General features: G+C 52.3%; 1 protein-coding gene across 2 annotated transcripts in view; it reads left to right on the plus strand.

Annotated features, from left to right (window-relative positions):
* CAPN5 (calpain 5) overlaps positions 1-17,580 on the plus strand; it is a 52,447-nt gene that overhangs the window by 7,000 nt on the left and 27,867 nt on the right. Inside the window, exons 1-3 of one of the 2 annotated variants that reach the window (XM_057408553.1) lie at positions 5,041-5,539; positions 5,702-5,777; positions 9,964-10,140. In XM_057408553.1, the coding sequence (XP_057264536.1) occupies positions 9,979-10,140 (162 nt within the window). In that variant the 5' untranslated portion in view covers positions 5,041-5,539; positions 5,702-5,777; positions 9,964-9,978. Of the gene's footprint in view, positions 1-5,040; positions 5,540-5,701; positions 5,778-9,963; positions 10,141-17,580 lie in introns of those variants that run through there. The other variant, XM_057408554.1, reaches the window with a different exon arrangement.

Here is a 17,580-nt window from a genome sequence, read left to right on the forward strand (position 1 = left end):
AGTGTTTGTGGCTGCTTTGGTTTACCTTTTACAAGCCACACCCCAGTAAGCAAGAGCTTCCTATAAGGTGTTTGCAGCATTGGAGCTCCCAAAGCCTTGCGGAGCAGGTCCTACCGGTTTGAGCATGGGTAAATACTCTTAAGGGTTGCTCCGGGATGATTAAGGGAGGTGATTTCTCTGCCAAGCAAAGTCTTGCACTGGTAAAAGCTGCTGCTGCAAACCTGCTGTTGCAGAGCCAGGCCACCCACTGCTGGTGCGTGTTGGATGGGGATGCTGCCCACTGGCTGCTTGCCCAGCAGGTCTTCATGCGGGAGCGGGAGAGCAGTGATTTATTGCGTCTAACACGGGGCTGTGGCCAGGGCTGCAGCAGGATTCTGTCCTGTGAAGGGAAGTGAAACTTGCCCACAGCACAGGGAGCGTCTCATGCGTACCCTGGGGTTCACTGCTCCAGCTCAGGGCTGCTGCAGCGGGAGGGTATCTAAAGAGATATGGAGCAAGGGCTTCCAGCAGGATACGTGCTGGGAGAGGAGGCAGGTGCTTAATCCCCATCCCGGAGCCTTGTGCTCAGCTCCTGATCCCCTGCTTGTTGTTAACTGTGTGGTAATAACGTGCCCTGAGCCACCTCCTGCGGACAAGCTGGTGCTCGCTTTGGCTTCAGAATCCCAGGGTGGTTTGGGTTGAAGGGACCTTAAAGCTCATCCAGTTCCAGCCCCTGTCACGGGCAGGGACCCTTTCCACTAGAGCAGCTTGCTCCAAGCCCCTGTGTCCAACCTGGCCTTGAACACTGCCAGGGATGGGGCAGCCACAGCTTCTCTGGGCACCCTGTGCCAGCGCCTCAGCACCCTCACAGGGAAGAGCTTCTGCCTAAGAGCTCAGCTCAGTCTCCCCTCGGGCAGGTTCAAGCCATTCCCCTTGGCCTGTCCCTACAGGCCCTTGGCCAAGCCCCTCTCCAGCTTTCCTGCAGCCCCTTCAGGCACTGGAGCTGCTCTCAGGTCTCCCCTTCAGGAGCCTTCTCTTCTCCAGGCTCACCCAGCCCAGCTCTCTCAGCCTGGCTCCAGAGCAGAGCTGCTCCAGCCCTCGCAGCATCTCCATGGCCTCCTCTGGCCTCACTCCAGTCTCCATAATGTTGAGCTCTGCCTGCACCAGGGGGTGAAGACGAAGGAGAGAGAAGAAACCCATAACCCTGGGGATGGTGCTGTTGGTGTGATGTGCGCTGAAGCTGCAGGAGGGATGCTGTGGACCAGCCAGAGGAGCAAACAGCGCAGTCAGCCTGGGAGGGATGCTCTTGTGGCATCCAGCTGCCTTGGTTCAGTTTCCCACAGGGTAGCTGCAGCCCCGTTATCTCTTCTGCTCCTCGGGTGCTCGTCTCCGCATCTCTTGAAGTTCAATTGCTTTAATTATCCCAGAGGCTGCAGGAGCTCTTGAAGCAGCGTTTGCATGGGGACCGTGCTGCCTTTGCTGTGCTCATCAGGAGTTTTGTGAATGGATTTGCCGCTGACACAAACCTCTTGATTCAGCACCTTCCGTGACCCAGGAGAAAGGCTCCGTGGGCTCCCTCTGTGACTCTTGTGTCCTTCCCTCTCGCTGTGTCACAGAGGTACAGATCTGTCATCACTCCGTGCTTTGTTTTCCCAGCTGGCAGGGAGACCAGTGCCAGTGTCTTGATGGAGGGCAAAGCTTCCAGTGGAGTCTGTGTGACTGGATTTAAAAGAGCCTGGTCCAGACGTTCAATTAGAAGCCCTGCATAAATAATAGAAATGGATGTTCAGTTCACTCCTGCGCAGGCAGCATCCTGGTTTTCCCTTCTTTTTTAGCCAGTGGTGGTCAAAATGGATGCTGAGAAGGCCCCAGCAGTCTGGTAACATCACGGGGTGGGTTCAGTGTGGTGCAGAGGGGGGGTGACTGGCCTATTGGGAAGAGAGGCTGAGAACATTGGGGCTGTTCAGCCTGGAGAAGAGAAGATGTGTGGGGATCTCAGAGCAGCTTCCAGTGTCTGAAGGGGGGCTATAAGGATGCTGGGGAGGGACTCTTCATCAGGGACTGGAGTGATAGGACAAGGGGTGATGGGTTCAAACTGAAACAGGAGAGATTTAGGTTGGAGATAAGGGGGAAATTCTTTAGTGTGAGGGTGCTGAGGCACTGGAATGGGTTGCCCAGAGAAGCTGTGGCTGCCCCATCCCTGGCAGTGTTCAAGGCCAGGTTGGACACAGGGGCTTGGAGCAAGCTGCTCTAGTGGAAGGTGTCCCTGCCCGTGGCAGGGATTGGAGCTGGGTGAGCTTTAAGGCCCCTTCCAACACAAACCATTCTATGATTCTATAAGCAACCACCCTGTGGCCAACTACAAACGGAGGTGGCTCTATTCTTGTGCATGATTTGCTCTCCCTAGGCTGTATTTCTGCATTGCCTGCAAACCTGCTCTATGTGATCAGTGCCTTGTTTGAACCTAAACCTTGCTTGGTGAGACCAGCCCCACATCCCTGGGCTGCTCCATCCCAGTTCAAGCTGCCATATATATAAACCTGGGGGAGCCCTGGACGAGGTTCCAGCCATCAGGAATGGTTTCCTCTTGGTTTTGGAAGCTTTCCCCCTGGGTGAGCTCAGGAGTGTTCACTGTTGCTGGTGCTCTGTGCTGCCCCTTGCAATCATTAACCAGGGTCATGGCTGGGGTGCTGGGATGGGGAGGGTTAGTGATGTGGTGGCTGTCCCCAGGGGCTGGGCATTGGCCAAGCCCATTAATTCACCTTCCCATGCTGGCCCTGCAGTCTCTGCTGAGCTACAAGGGGCTTTAACCCTGCTGGGGCCTGATGAGCAAGCCTGATGTAATGCGTGTCTGCCGTGGTAAGGATGGTTCAGGGGTTGGAAAGCACCTGGGGGTATGTTGGTGGTACCCAAAACTGAGCATCTCTGTTCTTCCCAAGCCATCAGTGGGTTGGGATGAGCTGGACCGTGGTGAATGATGAACATCTCCATCTCCTCTCTGTTCCCTTGGCCAATGCTGGTTGCCCGGTGGCATGTTCCATCCTTCCTCTTCCCAGTGCTTTGGGGCCTGTCCTTCTGCCACCTCCTTTTGGTCTCCTTCCACCCCTGTTCCTGCTCGTCCTGCATCTCTGCACCCCCTGCATTGGCTGGTCCAGGGGGAGGGATGCTGCCACCAGCAGTGCTTTGAGCTGGTTACTCCTCATTGTGCCAAGATGCATTCAGGTGCATGTCCTGGTCCCATCTGACCTTAAGGTCTGTGCTGAGCAGTCTGGCTGGTGCTGCACTGTGTGTGCAGTGCTCTTGCCAGGCAGAGCTTGCTGCCAGCGCAGGGTTATTATGGGTTGTGGCGCAGGGCTGCCCTTCCTTCCTGCAGCTCCACCATGGGCTCTGTTTGCACATGGTGACTCATATCTGCAAGGAATGAGGAACTCCCCAGGCCAAAGGCCTCCCTGGGGGAGTTATCCAAGCGAAAGGGGTGAGTTATCCAAGCGAAAGGGAGCTCCTGGCTGTCACTCCCCCATGGCTCCTGCAGGAGGGGGGGTATCCAAGGATGCCTAAACCCTCCATTAACCCCAACATATCCAAACACTGCCCCTCCATGCAAACCCTCTGGCCATCTCTGTCTCTCCCCGTGCTGTCTTGTAGCTGTTAAGCAACGAAAGAGCAATGCTCTGGAGGGTAAAAAGCAGGGGAAATAAAGCAAACATGATAAAAATCACTGAGCACTGATGAAAACAAGATCCAAACGTGACGTCTTCTCTGGGGTTGATGTTGTGCAGATGCTGCCGGCCAGGCTTTGCGGATAGGGAATCACTTGCACTGGGAGGAGTGACCCTGGTCCCTTCCTTGGCACTGCTGCAAATGCACCTTTTTAATGACAGAGTGCTTGATGTCTTGAGGTTCTAGCAGTAACAGCCTGCTCTCAGACAGCACCTTCCTCTGTAGGTCTCAGAGTGCTTTGTGGAAGGGACCAGGATCCCTGCAGCTCGATAGTGATGCTGTTTCCCACTCTAAAGGAGGACGCATCCACAGGGAGCATTTGCTGTACTTAAGTGCTTGCAAAAAGCCCTATGAATGCAGTGGGTTTGCTCACTCAGAGCAAACAGCCCCTAACCCATCAGGGGTTGTTTTGGAGACTAAATCCACTACACTGAGGTTTTGATGGCCTATCCCCATGTGCACACATGCAAAATTAACCCTTCAGCTAAAGATCATGGAATCATAGAATGGTTTGGGTTGGAAAGGACCTTAAGATCATCCTGTTCCAACCCCCTGCCATGGGCAGGGATGCTTCACGCTAGACCGTGTCAGCCAAGGCTGTGTTCAGGTGTCTGGATTTGGGTCCTACCTGTGCTGCACCAAATCCCTGGCAAAAAACAGAGCTTGATATAAATATAATTGAGTGAAGATGGTTGTTTCACCTTTAGCCTAGCAAAGTTTGTAGCTTAGATGAGGACAGAGATGCCACCGGATGAAGGGAAGAGATAAAGGCAGGAAAGGGGCACTCAGCCTTCCGTTTGTCAGCGGGTTTGTTTCAGCGTGTAACCACTGTTAATGCTCTTTGATCTGCATTTTGGTCAAAGCAGCTACTCCGGAAGGGTCTCCAGCTCTGCTCAGATGCATCTGGAGATGAACTACCTGTAACTTCCCATAGGAGCTGGCTCCCCTGTTAACCAGTCAGTTTCGAGTAGAAACGATGCCTCATTTCCTATGTTCCATCAGCGTGGCTTCAACTTCCAGTCCTGTGCATGGGGCTAACGGAGGATGCTGCGTGGTGCTGCTGGCTCTGGGCCATGCCGCTTTTGAGTCCAAAGCACAGCTATGGTTGATGCACAGCTTGGAGTGGGAAAGGGCTTTGGGAATGCAGCTCAGACCTGCTGTGGACCATGGTCCTGATGGCTTTTCAATGGGATTTTCACCCTATAGCCTGTGACTTGAGGCTTTTCTGTCCATGGAGATGTTGGTTAAGAGGTGTTTTGTCTGTCCTATAGGATCGATAAGAAAGGAGCCCTTTGCTCCTGGCTAGGGTGCAGCCTTGCGATAAGTCAAGCACGGTGATCCCGTGCCAGCTCCCTTGGTACAGGATCCTCCTGGCTGGAAGTGAAGGAGAGGAAGCGGTTTGTGGGGAGCAAGGAAGAGCCTTTCAGCAAGTATTTGGTCCTGGCCAACACAAGCACTTCCAATCCTTCTCCCCATTGCAGTGCTTGGAATTATGCTCATTACCAGCTGGCAGGAGCTGGATGATGCTGGAGTGAAACGGGGGAGTCCACAACACCCTGAGTCATAACTCTGGCTCAGTGCTCCAAATAAATGCTTTCCTATTTAACTGCTCTGTGGCCGGATTAAGGTTGGGCTCAAACCTCTGTTCCCAATCATTCGGCTCTAAGAGGTGGGAGTGCAGATTCCCCTCCCTGCTCAATGCACGTGGAGGGCTGTTCATTCCAACCAGGCATGAAAACACCCGCTTCTTGTCCTCCTGAAGCATCCTGGCTGGCTGCAAGAAGGCGAAGAGTCATTAGCCCTTGAGCATTTTAATGTGGCAGACCTGATGTTCAGCCCGGTAAGCATGAAATGCTGCAAATTAGAGAGAGTAATGAATTCTAACGCTGCCCTCGGAGCGCTCCCCACGGCCCCTTCCTTTTAATTATTTCCCAATTAAGTTTTGCCTTTAAATGATCCTGAACATTATCCCCTCTCCTTCTGCTTGCCATTCCCTGTCCAGCTCAAATCCACCTCCATCATGTGAGAGCAGCCCCGCAGCAAGGACGGATGGCTCTCGAGGGGATAGTCACTGTATAGTGGGATAGCACAGCGAGGAGCTGGTCCTCTTCCCCCAGGCAGATTAGGCTGGAGCTGCTTGGGAAGAACCATGGTCCTGTTCTCATAGGGATGGACGTTTTGGGTGTCTCTTGGCTGTCAGTGTTGCAAGGGACATAGGAAAACACAGCTCCAAGCTGTTGTTGCAGAGCTGGCTGGGGAGGAGCAGTCATTTTATGAATGAGCAGCCAAGTGCCAGCCCTTGGCCACGGGACAGGTTGGGAGCAGGGTGCAGCATCTCCTGCATCAAAACCATAACTCCTGCCTTAACGCAACCCAACCGTGGCCTTTAGAAAGGTACCTGCCCCATCCCTGGCAGTGTTCGAGGCCAGGTTGGACACAGGGGCTTCGAGCAAACTGCTCTAGTGGAAGGGGTCCCTGCCCGTGGCAGGGGGTTGGAACTGGATGAGCCTTAAGGTCCCATCCAACCCAAACCTTTCCATGATTCTCTTCCTCCTCTCCAGGCTTTTCCCCTGAATCTCACTGGTTCTTCCTGCACAGCTTCCCATGGAAATGCCCTTTCCCATCTGTCAGACCAGCTCATGCACAAGTCCAAGCCATTCACCTCCCATCTCAGTGAACAGCAGCATCCTTTCTCTCAGGCCGTGGTATTCATGCAGAAGGCAGCTGCCAACCACCCCTTCCCAGCACTGCCTGTGTCTCTATAGCAGTGGGTGCTGTCACTGCGAAAGTCCTGCCTGGTTGTCACTCAGAAGGAGCTCATTCACTGCTAAGCTGTCCCCAAGACTTCCCTGGGGACGGGTCCCTTGTCCTTCACCCCCTTTCTCTGCTGAAGGTCCAGAGGCTAGCTCCTCCTTTGCCCTCATAGCAGGGTGGATGTGTGTTTTGATGACTGGCTGCATTCCCTGACTGCTCAAAGAGGCTGTCTGCTCTTCTACAAGGAGTAAATCTGGTGTTTTATTAAGGTTTTTGTATCAGGCCATTTATATTTAAGGCTTTTCCAAGGGCAGGCAATGCACTCGGGCCTCTCTGCAGCATCTGGGAACTGATCCTGATGCCAAGGAGAAAATCCTGTGAGCATCACTTTGTACCACAGCACCTGGATATTCTGAGCTGTCTTCAAAGGCTCCTGTGTGTATTCATGCTTGTGTATCTGGTCCTATGCAGGAAAGGTCCTAGCCTTGGTTTCCTAATAGAGTTGGTTATACAGTACACTGAAGGCAGAGATGCTCTCCCTGGCTTTATCCTGCAAGCTAAGATGTTATAAACTATAAAATCTCAAATCAACCATCCTGGAGGATCACTAAATGCTCTTCCTCCACACTGGGGATATGGGATTAGGGAGACATTGGAGTCAGTTGGTTGTTGGCCATCCAGTGCCAATGGTCTCCTTGTGGGAGATGCATCTACCTGTTGTCCCCAGTCCATACTACAGGGTCCACACAGTTCAGATCGTGTTTAATTAAAGGCCTAATTGCCCCTTTGCACAGTCATTACCAGTCATTGCATCCCAGGGTGCAAGGCTGGGACACACTACGTGATTTGGGAAGTGATGGAATCACCATCCCTGGAAGTCTTCAAGAACCATGTAGATGAGGCCCTCAGTGCCATGGGTTAGTGGTGCCCTTGGCAGTGCTGTAATGGTTGGACTGGATGCTCTTAAAGGTCTTTTCCAACCTGGTTGATTCTATGATTTGGATAAAGGTGGCTGCCTGGCACAGAGCATCCCACAAGCTGCTTTAGCTACTGATACCTGTGGAACAGCCAACAAGGGGGTTATTTTGGGTTCACTTAAGCTCTGAGTGATGAGTGCTTGTGCTGTTAATCAGGCTGATAAACAGCATCAATTAAAACCTGTGCTTTGCTCTTCTGCTTTGCAAAGTGAAGTGTTTTCATCCCTCCCAGAGGAGAGGAGGCTGGATGGTGCTCTTGGAGCATCGCTCTGATAAGCGCAGGCATTGGTTGAGCTCTCAAACAACTTCTTCCCTTCAGCTAATCCCAGTGATGCATTAACAGGGATCTGACTGCTCCCAAACTGATGCCCAACTGTAAATGATCATATAATCCCAGGGATTTGGGATCTTTACAGATTAGCTGCTTCCAATTAGCCTTTAGTGCAGCTTCCGTGTCCCACCATATGTGATGGGGCAATAAGCATACGGTTTCTCTATGTCTCTTTGGGAGCAATGAGAGGTCAGCTTGCTGGATTCATCTGGGGCATCCTTTGTTATACCGTGAATGGTGTTGGAGACCACAGCTCTGGGATTATGGGGCACAGACCTCCACTTCTTTAGGAAACCAGACTCGTTTCCTGACTAGAGTCACTGATGGTCAGCATTTTGGAAAGGACATCCCATTCGGGGGAGAGGGAAGGGTTGTACATGGCTGTTATAAATACAGAGAAAGTAGGGAAAGAGCTTTGGAAAAACGTCTGTGATTTAGTGGAATCATAGAATCACAGAATGGTTTGGGTTGGAAAGGACCTTAAAATCATCCAGTTCCAACCCCCTGCCATGGCCAGGGACACCTCACGCTAAACCATGGCACCCAAGGCTCTGTCCAACCTGGCCTTGAACACTGCCAGGGGTGGAGCATTCACAGCTTCCTTGGGCACCCTGTGCCAGTGCCTCAGCACCCTCACTGTAGAGCATCCCTTTTCCTTGTGCCTGCTGTGGGGACAAGGTGGCTTGACCTGCAGGGTGAAGAGGTGGGGACCCGAGCAAAGGGGCTGGTACCCAGTGGCCTAAAGGCAGCGGCGATGGAGCGGTGATGGAGAGGCACTGCTCTCTCTTTGGAGGCATTTGGGCAGAGGTTTCCTGCTGTTTTCTGGACTGCTAAATTTACATCTCTGCCCAGGCACTGTCAGGACACAATAATTAATCCAGAAACACGCGGCAGGCTGCCAGGAGGCCTTTTTTAAATTAAACCCAGATCTGCTAAAGTCTGCTGAGAGGCTGTGTCCGATGAGATCATGGAATGTGTGTCCATGAGTGGAAGAGGGGAGACTGAGCTGAGCTCTTAGGCAGAAGCTCTTCCCTGTGAGGGTGCTGAGGCGCTGGCACAGGGTGCCCAGAGAAGCTGTGGCTGCCCCATCCCTGGCAGTGTTCAAGGCCAGGTTGGACACAGGGACTTGGAGCAAGCTGCTCTAGTGGAAGGGGTCCCTGCCCGTGGCAGGGGTTGGAGCTGAATGAGCTTTAAGATCCCTTCAACCCAAACCATTCTGTGATTCAAGGCTGCATGGAGGGGATGCTCTGGATAGGGCTTAGCCCCATGGAACGTGTCTTGCAGGGGATGTCTTCTCCTCCTTTGCCTCTGGGAGCTCTGTTTTTCCCAAAGGAGTTACAAATTCACTAAGAGGCAGGTCTTCTATTCTGCCTGTTTTGGTCAGGTTGGGGGACAAATGGGAATCCTGTGTGCAAGGACCAGCAAAGGTATGCTTGGGCTTAGAGAAGTCATTGGTCCCTCCTCATTTATATGTAGGATTTTCCCTACCTGTTTAAATTGGTGATGAAGCACTGGTGAGGCTGCACCTCGAATCCTGTGTTCAGTTCAGGCCCCTCAGTACAAGAGAGACATTGAGGTGCTGGAGCGGGGCCAGAGAAGGGCAATGAAGCTGGTGCAGGGGCTGGAGCCCAAGTGTGATGGGGAAGGGCTGAGGGACCTGGGGGGTTCAGTGTGGAGAAAAGAAGGCTCAGGGGGGACCTGATTGCTGCCTACAAGTGCCTGAGAGGAGGATGGAGCCAGGAGGGGCTGGGCTCTGCTCCCAAGGAACAAGGGATGGGACAAGAGGAACCGGCCTCAAGCTGCACCAGGGCAGGTTTAGATGGAGCTGAGGAACAATTCCTGCCCCAGAGGGTGCTCAGGCATTGGAACAGGCTGCCCAGGGCAGGGCTGCAGTCACCGTCCCTGCAAGTGTTCACACCCCATGGAGACGAGGCCTCAGTGCCACGGGGCAGTGGTGGCCTTGGCAGTGCTGGGAATGGTTGGACTGGATGAGCTTAAAGGGCTTTCCTGACCTCACTGATTCTATGATTCTGTGATACCTCCAGGAGGGAGCCAGGGGTGCTTCATGGGACTCCAGAAGTGGGTTTAGCAATGTAGATGAGCCGTGATGTCTTGGTCCTGCCACTCAGATCCTGCAGGGGAGGACTGAGTGTCCCTGGGCAGACCCTGCCCCATCTCATTCCCACTTTTCCCATCCTCCAGGGCCGGCGGGGAAGGATGTTCTCCTCGGTGAAGCCCTACGAGAACCAGCGCTACGCCTCCCTGAAGAAGGAATGTCAGCGGAGGAAGCAGCTCTTCGAGGACCCGCTTTTCCCTGCCAATGATGATTCACTGTTCTACAAGTCAAGGATCCAGGGCATCCAGTGGAAGCGACCCAAAGTAAGTACACCCATCCCAATGCAGCCTCCCGCCCTCCAGCATCCCCAAATGCACAGTGCATCCTTTGCCAAGGGCTCCAAGCCTCAGCCAACATTTCCTCTCCCCACCAGGGTTTATTTGCTGGGGCTTGGTGCTGTGAGCCTCTGGGATGCCACTGAGACCTGATGCACCCGGGTACAGTCTGCTTTACCCCCAGTGAGGGCCAAGAGAAAAGGAGGCTTCTCTGTGACTCAGTTTCCCCATGCATAAAACAGAGATGGTTTGCAGCCGGGTTGGTGTTGGGTACTCTTATCAAGCCTGCTGGGTCCAGCAGAGCAAAGTGTTATCTATGAATACTCTTGATGGTCCATTTGAAAAGGAAAAGCAGATAAGCTTTGGGTAGGTGGATATAAAGAAAGTCAGATATAAGGTTAGATATAAAGAAGCTCTTCCCTGTGAGGGTGCTGAGGCGCTGGCACAGGGTGCCCAGAGAAGCTGTGGCTGCCCCATCCCTGGCAGTGTTCAAGGCCAGGTTGGACACAGGGGCTTGGAGCAAGCTGCTCTAGTGGAAGGTGTCCCTGCCCATGGCAGGGGCTGGGACTGGATGAGCTTTAAGGTCCCTTCAGCCCAAATCGCTCTGTGATTCTCAGTGAGGTGATTTCTGGGTCTTTGGGAGCTGAGTGTTCTTAACCCATCCTTCCCCTCCGCATTGTCCTCCACGCTGCTCTGACTGTCATGGAGGCAGGTTCTGGGAGGCTGGAGGTAACATTGCCTGTCCCCAGTGCTGCCTGTGCCCCTTCTGCTGTCGCAGTGCCTGCCCAAAGGATGCACAGTCAGGTCTGGAGGGCAGTGTGGGGAATTTGCATGTCCTGCCATGGCCATCTGCTTGAGATTGATCCTAGAGTCCATGGAATCAACCAGGCTGGAAAAGACCTTCAAGATCATCAAATCCAACCATTCCCCAGCACTGCCAGGGCTATGTGGCCACTTCTCTGACTCCCATGAAGTAGCACAGCCCCAGAGGGCAATGATAGCTGTGGTTGCAGAGAGGCAGAATCACATCAGTGGGGTTTCCTTCTTGCCTGCAAGGAGAAGCAGATCTCTCTGCCCAGCCCGTGCTGTTTTACATGCAGGGTCGCATGAGCTGCTCTCGTCATCTTCATCCCCTCTGGCAGCACAGGAAAGCATCTGCCCTTTTGCAGGACAGAGCTGGGTCTGTGTGGGCGAGGGCAGTCTGGGGCCGAGGACAAAAAGCCTTTGTGTGAAGGGAGGGATGGAGCTGAACTGAGTTTCTGTGTGGCTGAGCCCTGCAGCATCCCACCAGGCTCCTGGTGGGAGGAGGTCGCGCTCCCCTCTGCTCTGCCTTGGGCTCTTCCACACCAGCGCTGTGTGGCCGCAGGCTTTGTGCAAAGCTCTGTATGGGGTTTAGTTTATTACCCTCATCTTCTGGGTGAGGATGCTCCGTGCACTGCTGCCTGCTGAAGGCAGGGCCCACCGTGGTTTGGTCTCACTGTGGGAGACAACATCAGCACGCTTTACATCCCATTTATACAGCACATAGGTGATGCCTGAGGCTTTCTAAGCATCTTTGGGGCTAAAGGGTAGGGATGTATTTGACACCCTCTTGCTGGGGCTTGCATTCAGACAGACACCCATTCAGACCTATGTCTAATGGCAGGGAGTTTGGTTCACTTGTAGAGGGCCAAAGTTTGCTCATCTTCTGCTGAGCATCAATGGCTCAGAGCTGTTCTCCATCTGCTTTTCTGGCTTTCAGCTCACTTGGCGTTCAGGCATGTAACATCCACTCGTGCTTAAGAGGACGTGAGGTCGAACAGCAAGGTACCATCAGCATGAAGCCTTTATAAGAAAGCTTTCTGACCTCCTGGTCTTCACCTGAATGGTGTCACGCTCATCTAATCCAAGCCCATCCCTGCTGAAGCATGGGGTGAATTCAAGCTCTTGCCAGCCAGCCAGCTCTGCTGTTTCATAGGCTCATAGAGCAGTTTGGGTTGGAAGGCACCTTTAAAGCAATTAGCAGAGGATGGTTGAATAGAGGCTTCTTCTGGCATGGGCTGGTAGTAGGAATGGGTGCTGGAAGTGAGTCCTACATACAGACATGGTCCTGTGCACTTGGCTAGACATGGAGATGGTCCTTCTTCTGCACCAGACAACGGGAACTTTGCCAGCAGCCCTGGCACCAGAAGGAGTTTACACTGAGCAACAGCAGACTCCCTGATGCTACTGTCTGGTCAGATCATTTGATCAAAGCTATCTAGATCCCTTGACCCCAAAATCATCATAAAAACCAGAATGTGAGCTCACATCAGCCCTGGTTACAGCTGAACGTTCCAGAAGTCTCTTTCCCTACGGGATTTCTCCAGGTTCTTTCTTTCAGTTGTTCATTTTGGCAAAAGTGACTGAATTTCATGGGGGAAGAACTGCTTTGTGCCGACCAGCCAATGCAAAGTGAGGTTTTGAGTGGCTGGACCCGATTCTGTCTGAATTCATACCAGCTCTCCAAAGGAGAAAGCCCAGCAAAAGGTCCCAGCATCTTCAGCCAGAATGCAAACGTGGTGCATCTGGGTGTTAGGGATTTTGATTTATATCCCTATATATGGGTATATATATGTAGGGATATAGATGATATATATATATCATATATTCCCATCATATATATATGATAAATATATATATGATGGGAAACACCATCAGCTTCTCCAATTTAATGCAGTATCCTGTAGGGTCCAAAGTGTCCATGAAATTCCAATCAGCTGCTCTCTTGTGTAGTAATTGGATAATGCAGTTACTAAGCCACATTTAAGTCCCTGCAGCATCTTCCTCCTATCACAACCAGCAAATCATTCCTTAGGCAATCCCATTTTATTCTTGCTTAGAAAAGCTAAACGGAATGATGCTCCCAGCTTTTGGCACGTGCTGCTTTGGGACTTCCTGACCCAGAAATGCAGTGTGTCAGCCCCAGGGACGCTGTCTGCAAGGAGGGGATGGGGTGTACATACATCTCTTATCTCTCAGGACCATGGCCATGGTTTGCTTTGGAGAGCCATAGAATAGCAGTTTCAGCTGAAAGTGGGTGATAAAACACAAGAGCTCCCCATGCCTCAGCTTTGCTGTGAGAGTGGAAGTCAAAGCTGTCAGCTATTAGAAGCACTGTTTGCTGTTGTCCATGATCCATGCAGAGGAGTGGAACGTCGGAGCTAAGTTCTTCGGGCAAAGCACTTGCATGTGGGAAGTAAATGTGGTGAACTCACTGGTGTGCTGGCAATGAGCTTTGGCAGAGGCAGGATCTCATTCCCGTGTATTTATCTGGCACTAGTACAGACCTAAAGAGCCCATCCCTCGTGTGTGCATCCCTTCCTTCTCAACCAGGACCTGCCCTCATCCTTTCTGCTTTTCCATGAGGTTCCAAAAACTGGGACAGCTTTGGGAACAATAAAAGCAACTTCTGCAGTGCTCCTCCTCTTGCTTAAGGTTCTTCTGGGCAGGGGGCAAAGGGGATGCTGAAGGGCTTTGTTGAAACAGCTCACGGATAACCCTTCCTAGGCTGTTTTGCTCTAGCCTCTGGTGTTGCAGCCTTTCCTGGAATGGGCTCAGCCGTATTCTCTCCAGCGGGGTGTCCTCCCTCCTTCCTTCCCTCCCTTCCTGCCTGCTATCCCCTGGCCTTGAGCCCTGCTCTGGATGCCAGAGCTTTGCAGAGGCAGCAGCTGTTTGAGCCCTCTCATGGGGCTTTGGCTGCAGTGGTTGTTTGCAGGATGCCTTCGTCATGCAGCACGGGGAAGCCAGAGGGCTGATGCTTGAGTGCATTGGAGGGAGAGAAACCATAGTATAGAGTTATAGAATCAATTGGGTTGGGAAAGCCCTTTAAGCTCATCCAGTCCAACCATTCCCAGCACTGCCAAGGCCACCATTGCCCCATGGCACTGAGGCCTCGTCTCCACGGGGTGTGAACACTTGCAGGGACGGTGACTGCAGCCCTGCCCTGGGCAGCCTGTTCCAATGCCTGAGCACCCTCTGGGGCAGGAATTGTTCCTCAGCTCCATCTAAACCTGCCCTGGTGCAGCCTGAGGCCGGTTCCTCTTGTCCCATCCCTTGTTCCTTGGGAGCAGAGCCCAGCCCCTCCTGGCTCCATCCTCCTCTCAGGCACTTGTAGGCAGCCATCAGGTCCCCCCTGAGCCTTCTCTTCTCCACACTGAACCCCCCAGGTCCCTCAGCCCTTCCCCATCACACTTGGGCTCCAGCCCCTGCACCAGCTCCATTGCCCTTCTCTGGCTCTGCTTCAGCACCTCAATGTCTCTCTTGCAATGAGGGCCCTGAACTGAACACAGGATTCGAGGTGCAGCATCACCAGACATCAGCCTGAGCTGGGAAGCGAGTCCTGAAGAGCGCTGGTTTAGTGCATCCACTTAAGTGAGGTGGCTGCTCCCTGCTGAGACAAAGCAGGTTTTGGAGCTGGTGAGGGCAGCATCAGCATCTCTTTCTGGCAGCAGCGCTTGGCTATTGCATTAGAAATTAAACCCGGCTTTTTGGGCTAAGCCCAGATCCCAGTACCTTACTTGAAACTCCTTTCCCTTGGTATCATACAAAGGAGAGGGAGTTCTCTGTATTCAAGCATAGAGAAAGTCTTAGCCTGAACCTCACAGCCCTCCCTGTTTGAGACAGGAATCGTGTCAGTGCAGCACAGGAGATGGAGCTTTAGTCTGTGCCTTAGGTGAGCTGGTTTGGGCTTTTAGGAGCTGGGCAAATGGGAGGGGGTGGCATTGAGAAGAGGGGAAGGGGATGGATGAGATGCAGGCTGGGTGGCAGTGATGGGGGGGATCTGGTACACTTGGCTGTGGCTGTTGATGCCCTGGGGTAAAAACAGTGGTGGTCCAGTATTATTCATCTACCCTGTGGGAAAACAGCTCATCTCTTCTAGTCATCACTGTCCCAAACCCTCTTCTTGGGTACAGGCTGCTTCCAATGGTGCCATGGGATTGGTACAGGGTTAAATTAGGGTTGTTAATATCTCCATTAATATTAATAGGGCTTGTTTTCCCTCTGCAGGAAGGGACAGGGCATGTGGTTGAGGTTCAGTCCACCCAGCAATGACCTGCTGCTGAGACTGGTTTAATAGCCAAGAGAAATTTGGGCATCACTATGCACCTATGGGAAGCAAATGAAGCCTGGATGGAGGCTTACACCATGCACAGATGTGATGTTGAACCATGTGAACTGCGCGCTCTGGTCCTTCAGCTCTTCCTAGGGAGCAAGGTTGAGCCTGGAGAAGGGTTTTACTCCCTGTCCCCCAAGGCAGATGGGGCTGTTGTGTGCTGAGTGCTTCCCTGGGCATAGCAGTGTGAAACAGGACCTTGCAGAAGAACTTATGGTGTTCCCTAGGGTGCAGAGTGGTTGGGACAAAGATGCTTGGAAGGGACCAGGTGGCAATTCAGTGATGAGCTGCACCAAAGGTGGGGATTAAACAGCATAAAGGTAGAGTCTTGCTAAATGGCAGTGTTACTTTATGTGGGTGAAGGCAATGCCATTTGGAGCGGAAAGTGATAGAGGAGTTCTGGGGAAGAAAGAGAAGTCAGGCGTTTTGTGAAGGGTTGTGGGAAGCAGGAGGACTTAGGGCAGCAGGGCCATGGCAGTTTCGAACCCTACTGTGGCACTGGGGATTGATGCTCTCATTCACAGCCCAGTCTTGGGGGTTTTATCCAGCCAGACAAGAGGAATCTTGGTTTAGATATGGAGAAAACACTATTTTCCAGTAGCCACTTCCCTGTCAGCCTGACATAGATCTAACCTGACCTCTGTATAGCATTTTTGTCCATATATCTGTTGTCTCCTGAATCCCATGCTGTTGTGGTTGGAGGATGAGGAGGTGTTGCACGATGGGAGCATCTCTCAGATCCTCTTTCCCTTGCATTATTAAGCACTGAGTTCCTTTCACTTGCAGAGTAAGGGTTATACAAGCATTCCCCAGGGAGTTTTCCTGGAAGGGGAAAGGAGTCAATGAACTAATTCACTAAAAGCAAGACCAGCCTCTAAGATTCTGCATTAAAAGGTCTTTTCCTCAGTGCACAGCACAGGCTAGAAGCTGGCAAGAACACAAGGCTGAAGATAATGGGAAGACAGAGGTCAAGTCCTTGTGGTTCTTTGCTCTGAGGGCTCACTTGAAGCAGGCACATGGAGGCAATTAGGGTGGTAATGGTCATGGGGAGACAAGAACCTTATGGTGCCCCACTTGGAGCTTCTGCCAGTAATAAGAACCTCTGGCCCTTGGCTCCAGGATGTCTTTGCTCAGCTTTTTGGTGTGTCTCGCTCGGTTTTGGTCCAAAGGATGCTCATGGTTACACTGGTGCTGCTGCTCCTCTGTGCTGCTGGATGGACTGAGGGATCGTCTCCTCCGAGCAGTCAGTCTGTGATCCATCACAGGAGCCGGAGTCCTTCCAGACCTTTGTGTTTCTCAGCTTAGGAATTTATGAGCCTCTCTCCTATTAATTCATCTGCCGCTTGCAGGACAGCCTGGAGCTGGTTGCCAGTCTGGTCGCTCCTTGCCAAGAAGGGATTTGGTCTCCACTTAATGCAAGCTCTGAACTGACCTTGATTGTGTGTTACTAAGCCATTCACAGGCTTCCCCTTCCCTTCCCCTCAAGGATGGACAAGAGAAGTTTTTGTTATCATTTATCTGAAGGGGCTACAATGATGCTGGATGGGGACTCTTCGTTAGAGACTGCAGTGATAGGACAAGGGGTGATGGGTTCAAACTGAAACAGGGGAGGTTTAGATTGGATATAAGGCAGAAGTTCTTTACTGTGAGGGTGGTGAGGCACTGGAATGGGTTGCCCAGGGAGGTTGTGAATGCTCCATCCCTGGCAGTGTTCAAGGCCAGGTTGGACAGAGCCTTGGGTGCCATGGTTTAGTGTGAGGTGTCCCTGGCCATGGCAGGGGGTTGGAGCTGGATGATCTTCAGGTCCTTTCCAACCCAAACCATTCTGTGATTCTATGCTTATTGTAAAAGGTGTCTTTTCTTACTAAATGTGATGCTGATGCTGGCTGCATTTTGGCAGATCTCACTGGATCCTCCCATGGTGCCTGGGTGAGGATAAGGGATAATAAGCTACCTGGTGTGAGTATGGCTCACATACGTCCAGCCTTTGATGAGAACTTATTCATCAGTCTGTTCTGTCCTCAGCATTAGAAGGACACAGCCTTAAATGCAAAAGCACCATTAAAATCAGTGAATTAGATTCATTGCTGCTTCTTAATGCAACTGCGTGTCGACATCTAGAAATTACTGTTCTGGGAACAGGGAATAGCATAATGATAGCAGAGGGTGTTGCTGAAAGGAGCCTTGAGCCCTTGAGCCCTCTGAGCTCCAAGGGAGGGAATGGTGCAGGTCTTCCCAGATATCTGAAGGGGGCTACAAGGATGCTGGAGAGGGACTCTTCATCAGGGACTGTA

Source organism: Pezoporus wallicus, unplaced genomic scaffold, assembly GCF_028554395.1.
Source record: "Pezoporus wallicus isolate ANWC-B61680 ecotype Strahan unplaced genomic scaffold, APGP_CSIRO_Pwel_v1 contig_7461, whole genome shotgun sequence".
NCBI lineage: Eukaryota > Metazoa > Chordata > Aves > Psittaciformes > Psittacidae > Pezoporus > Pezoporus wallicus.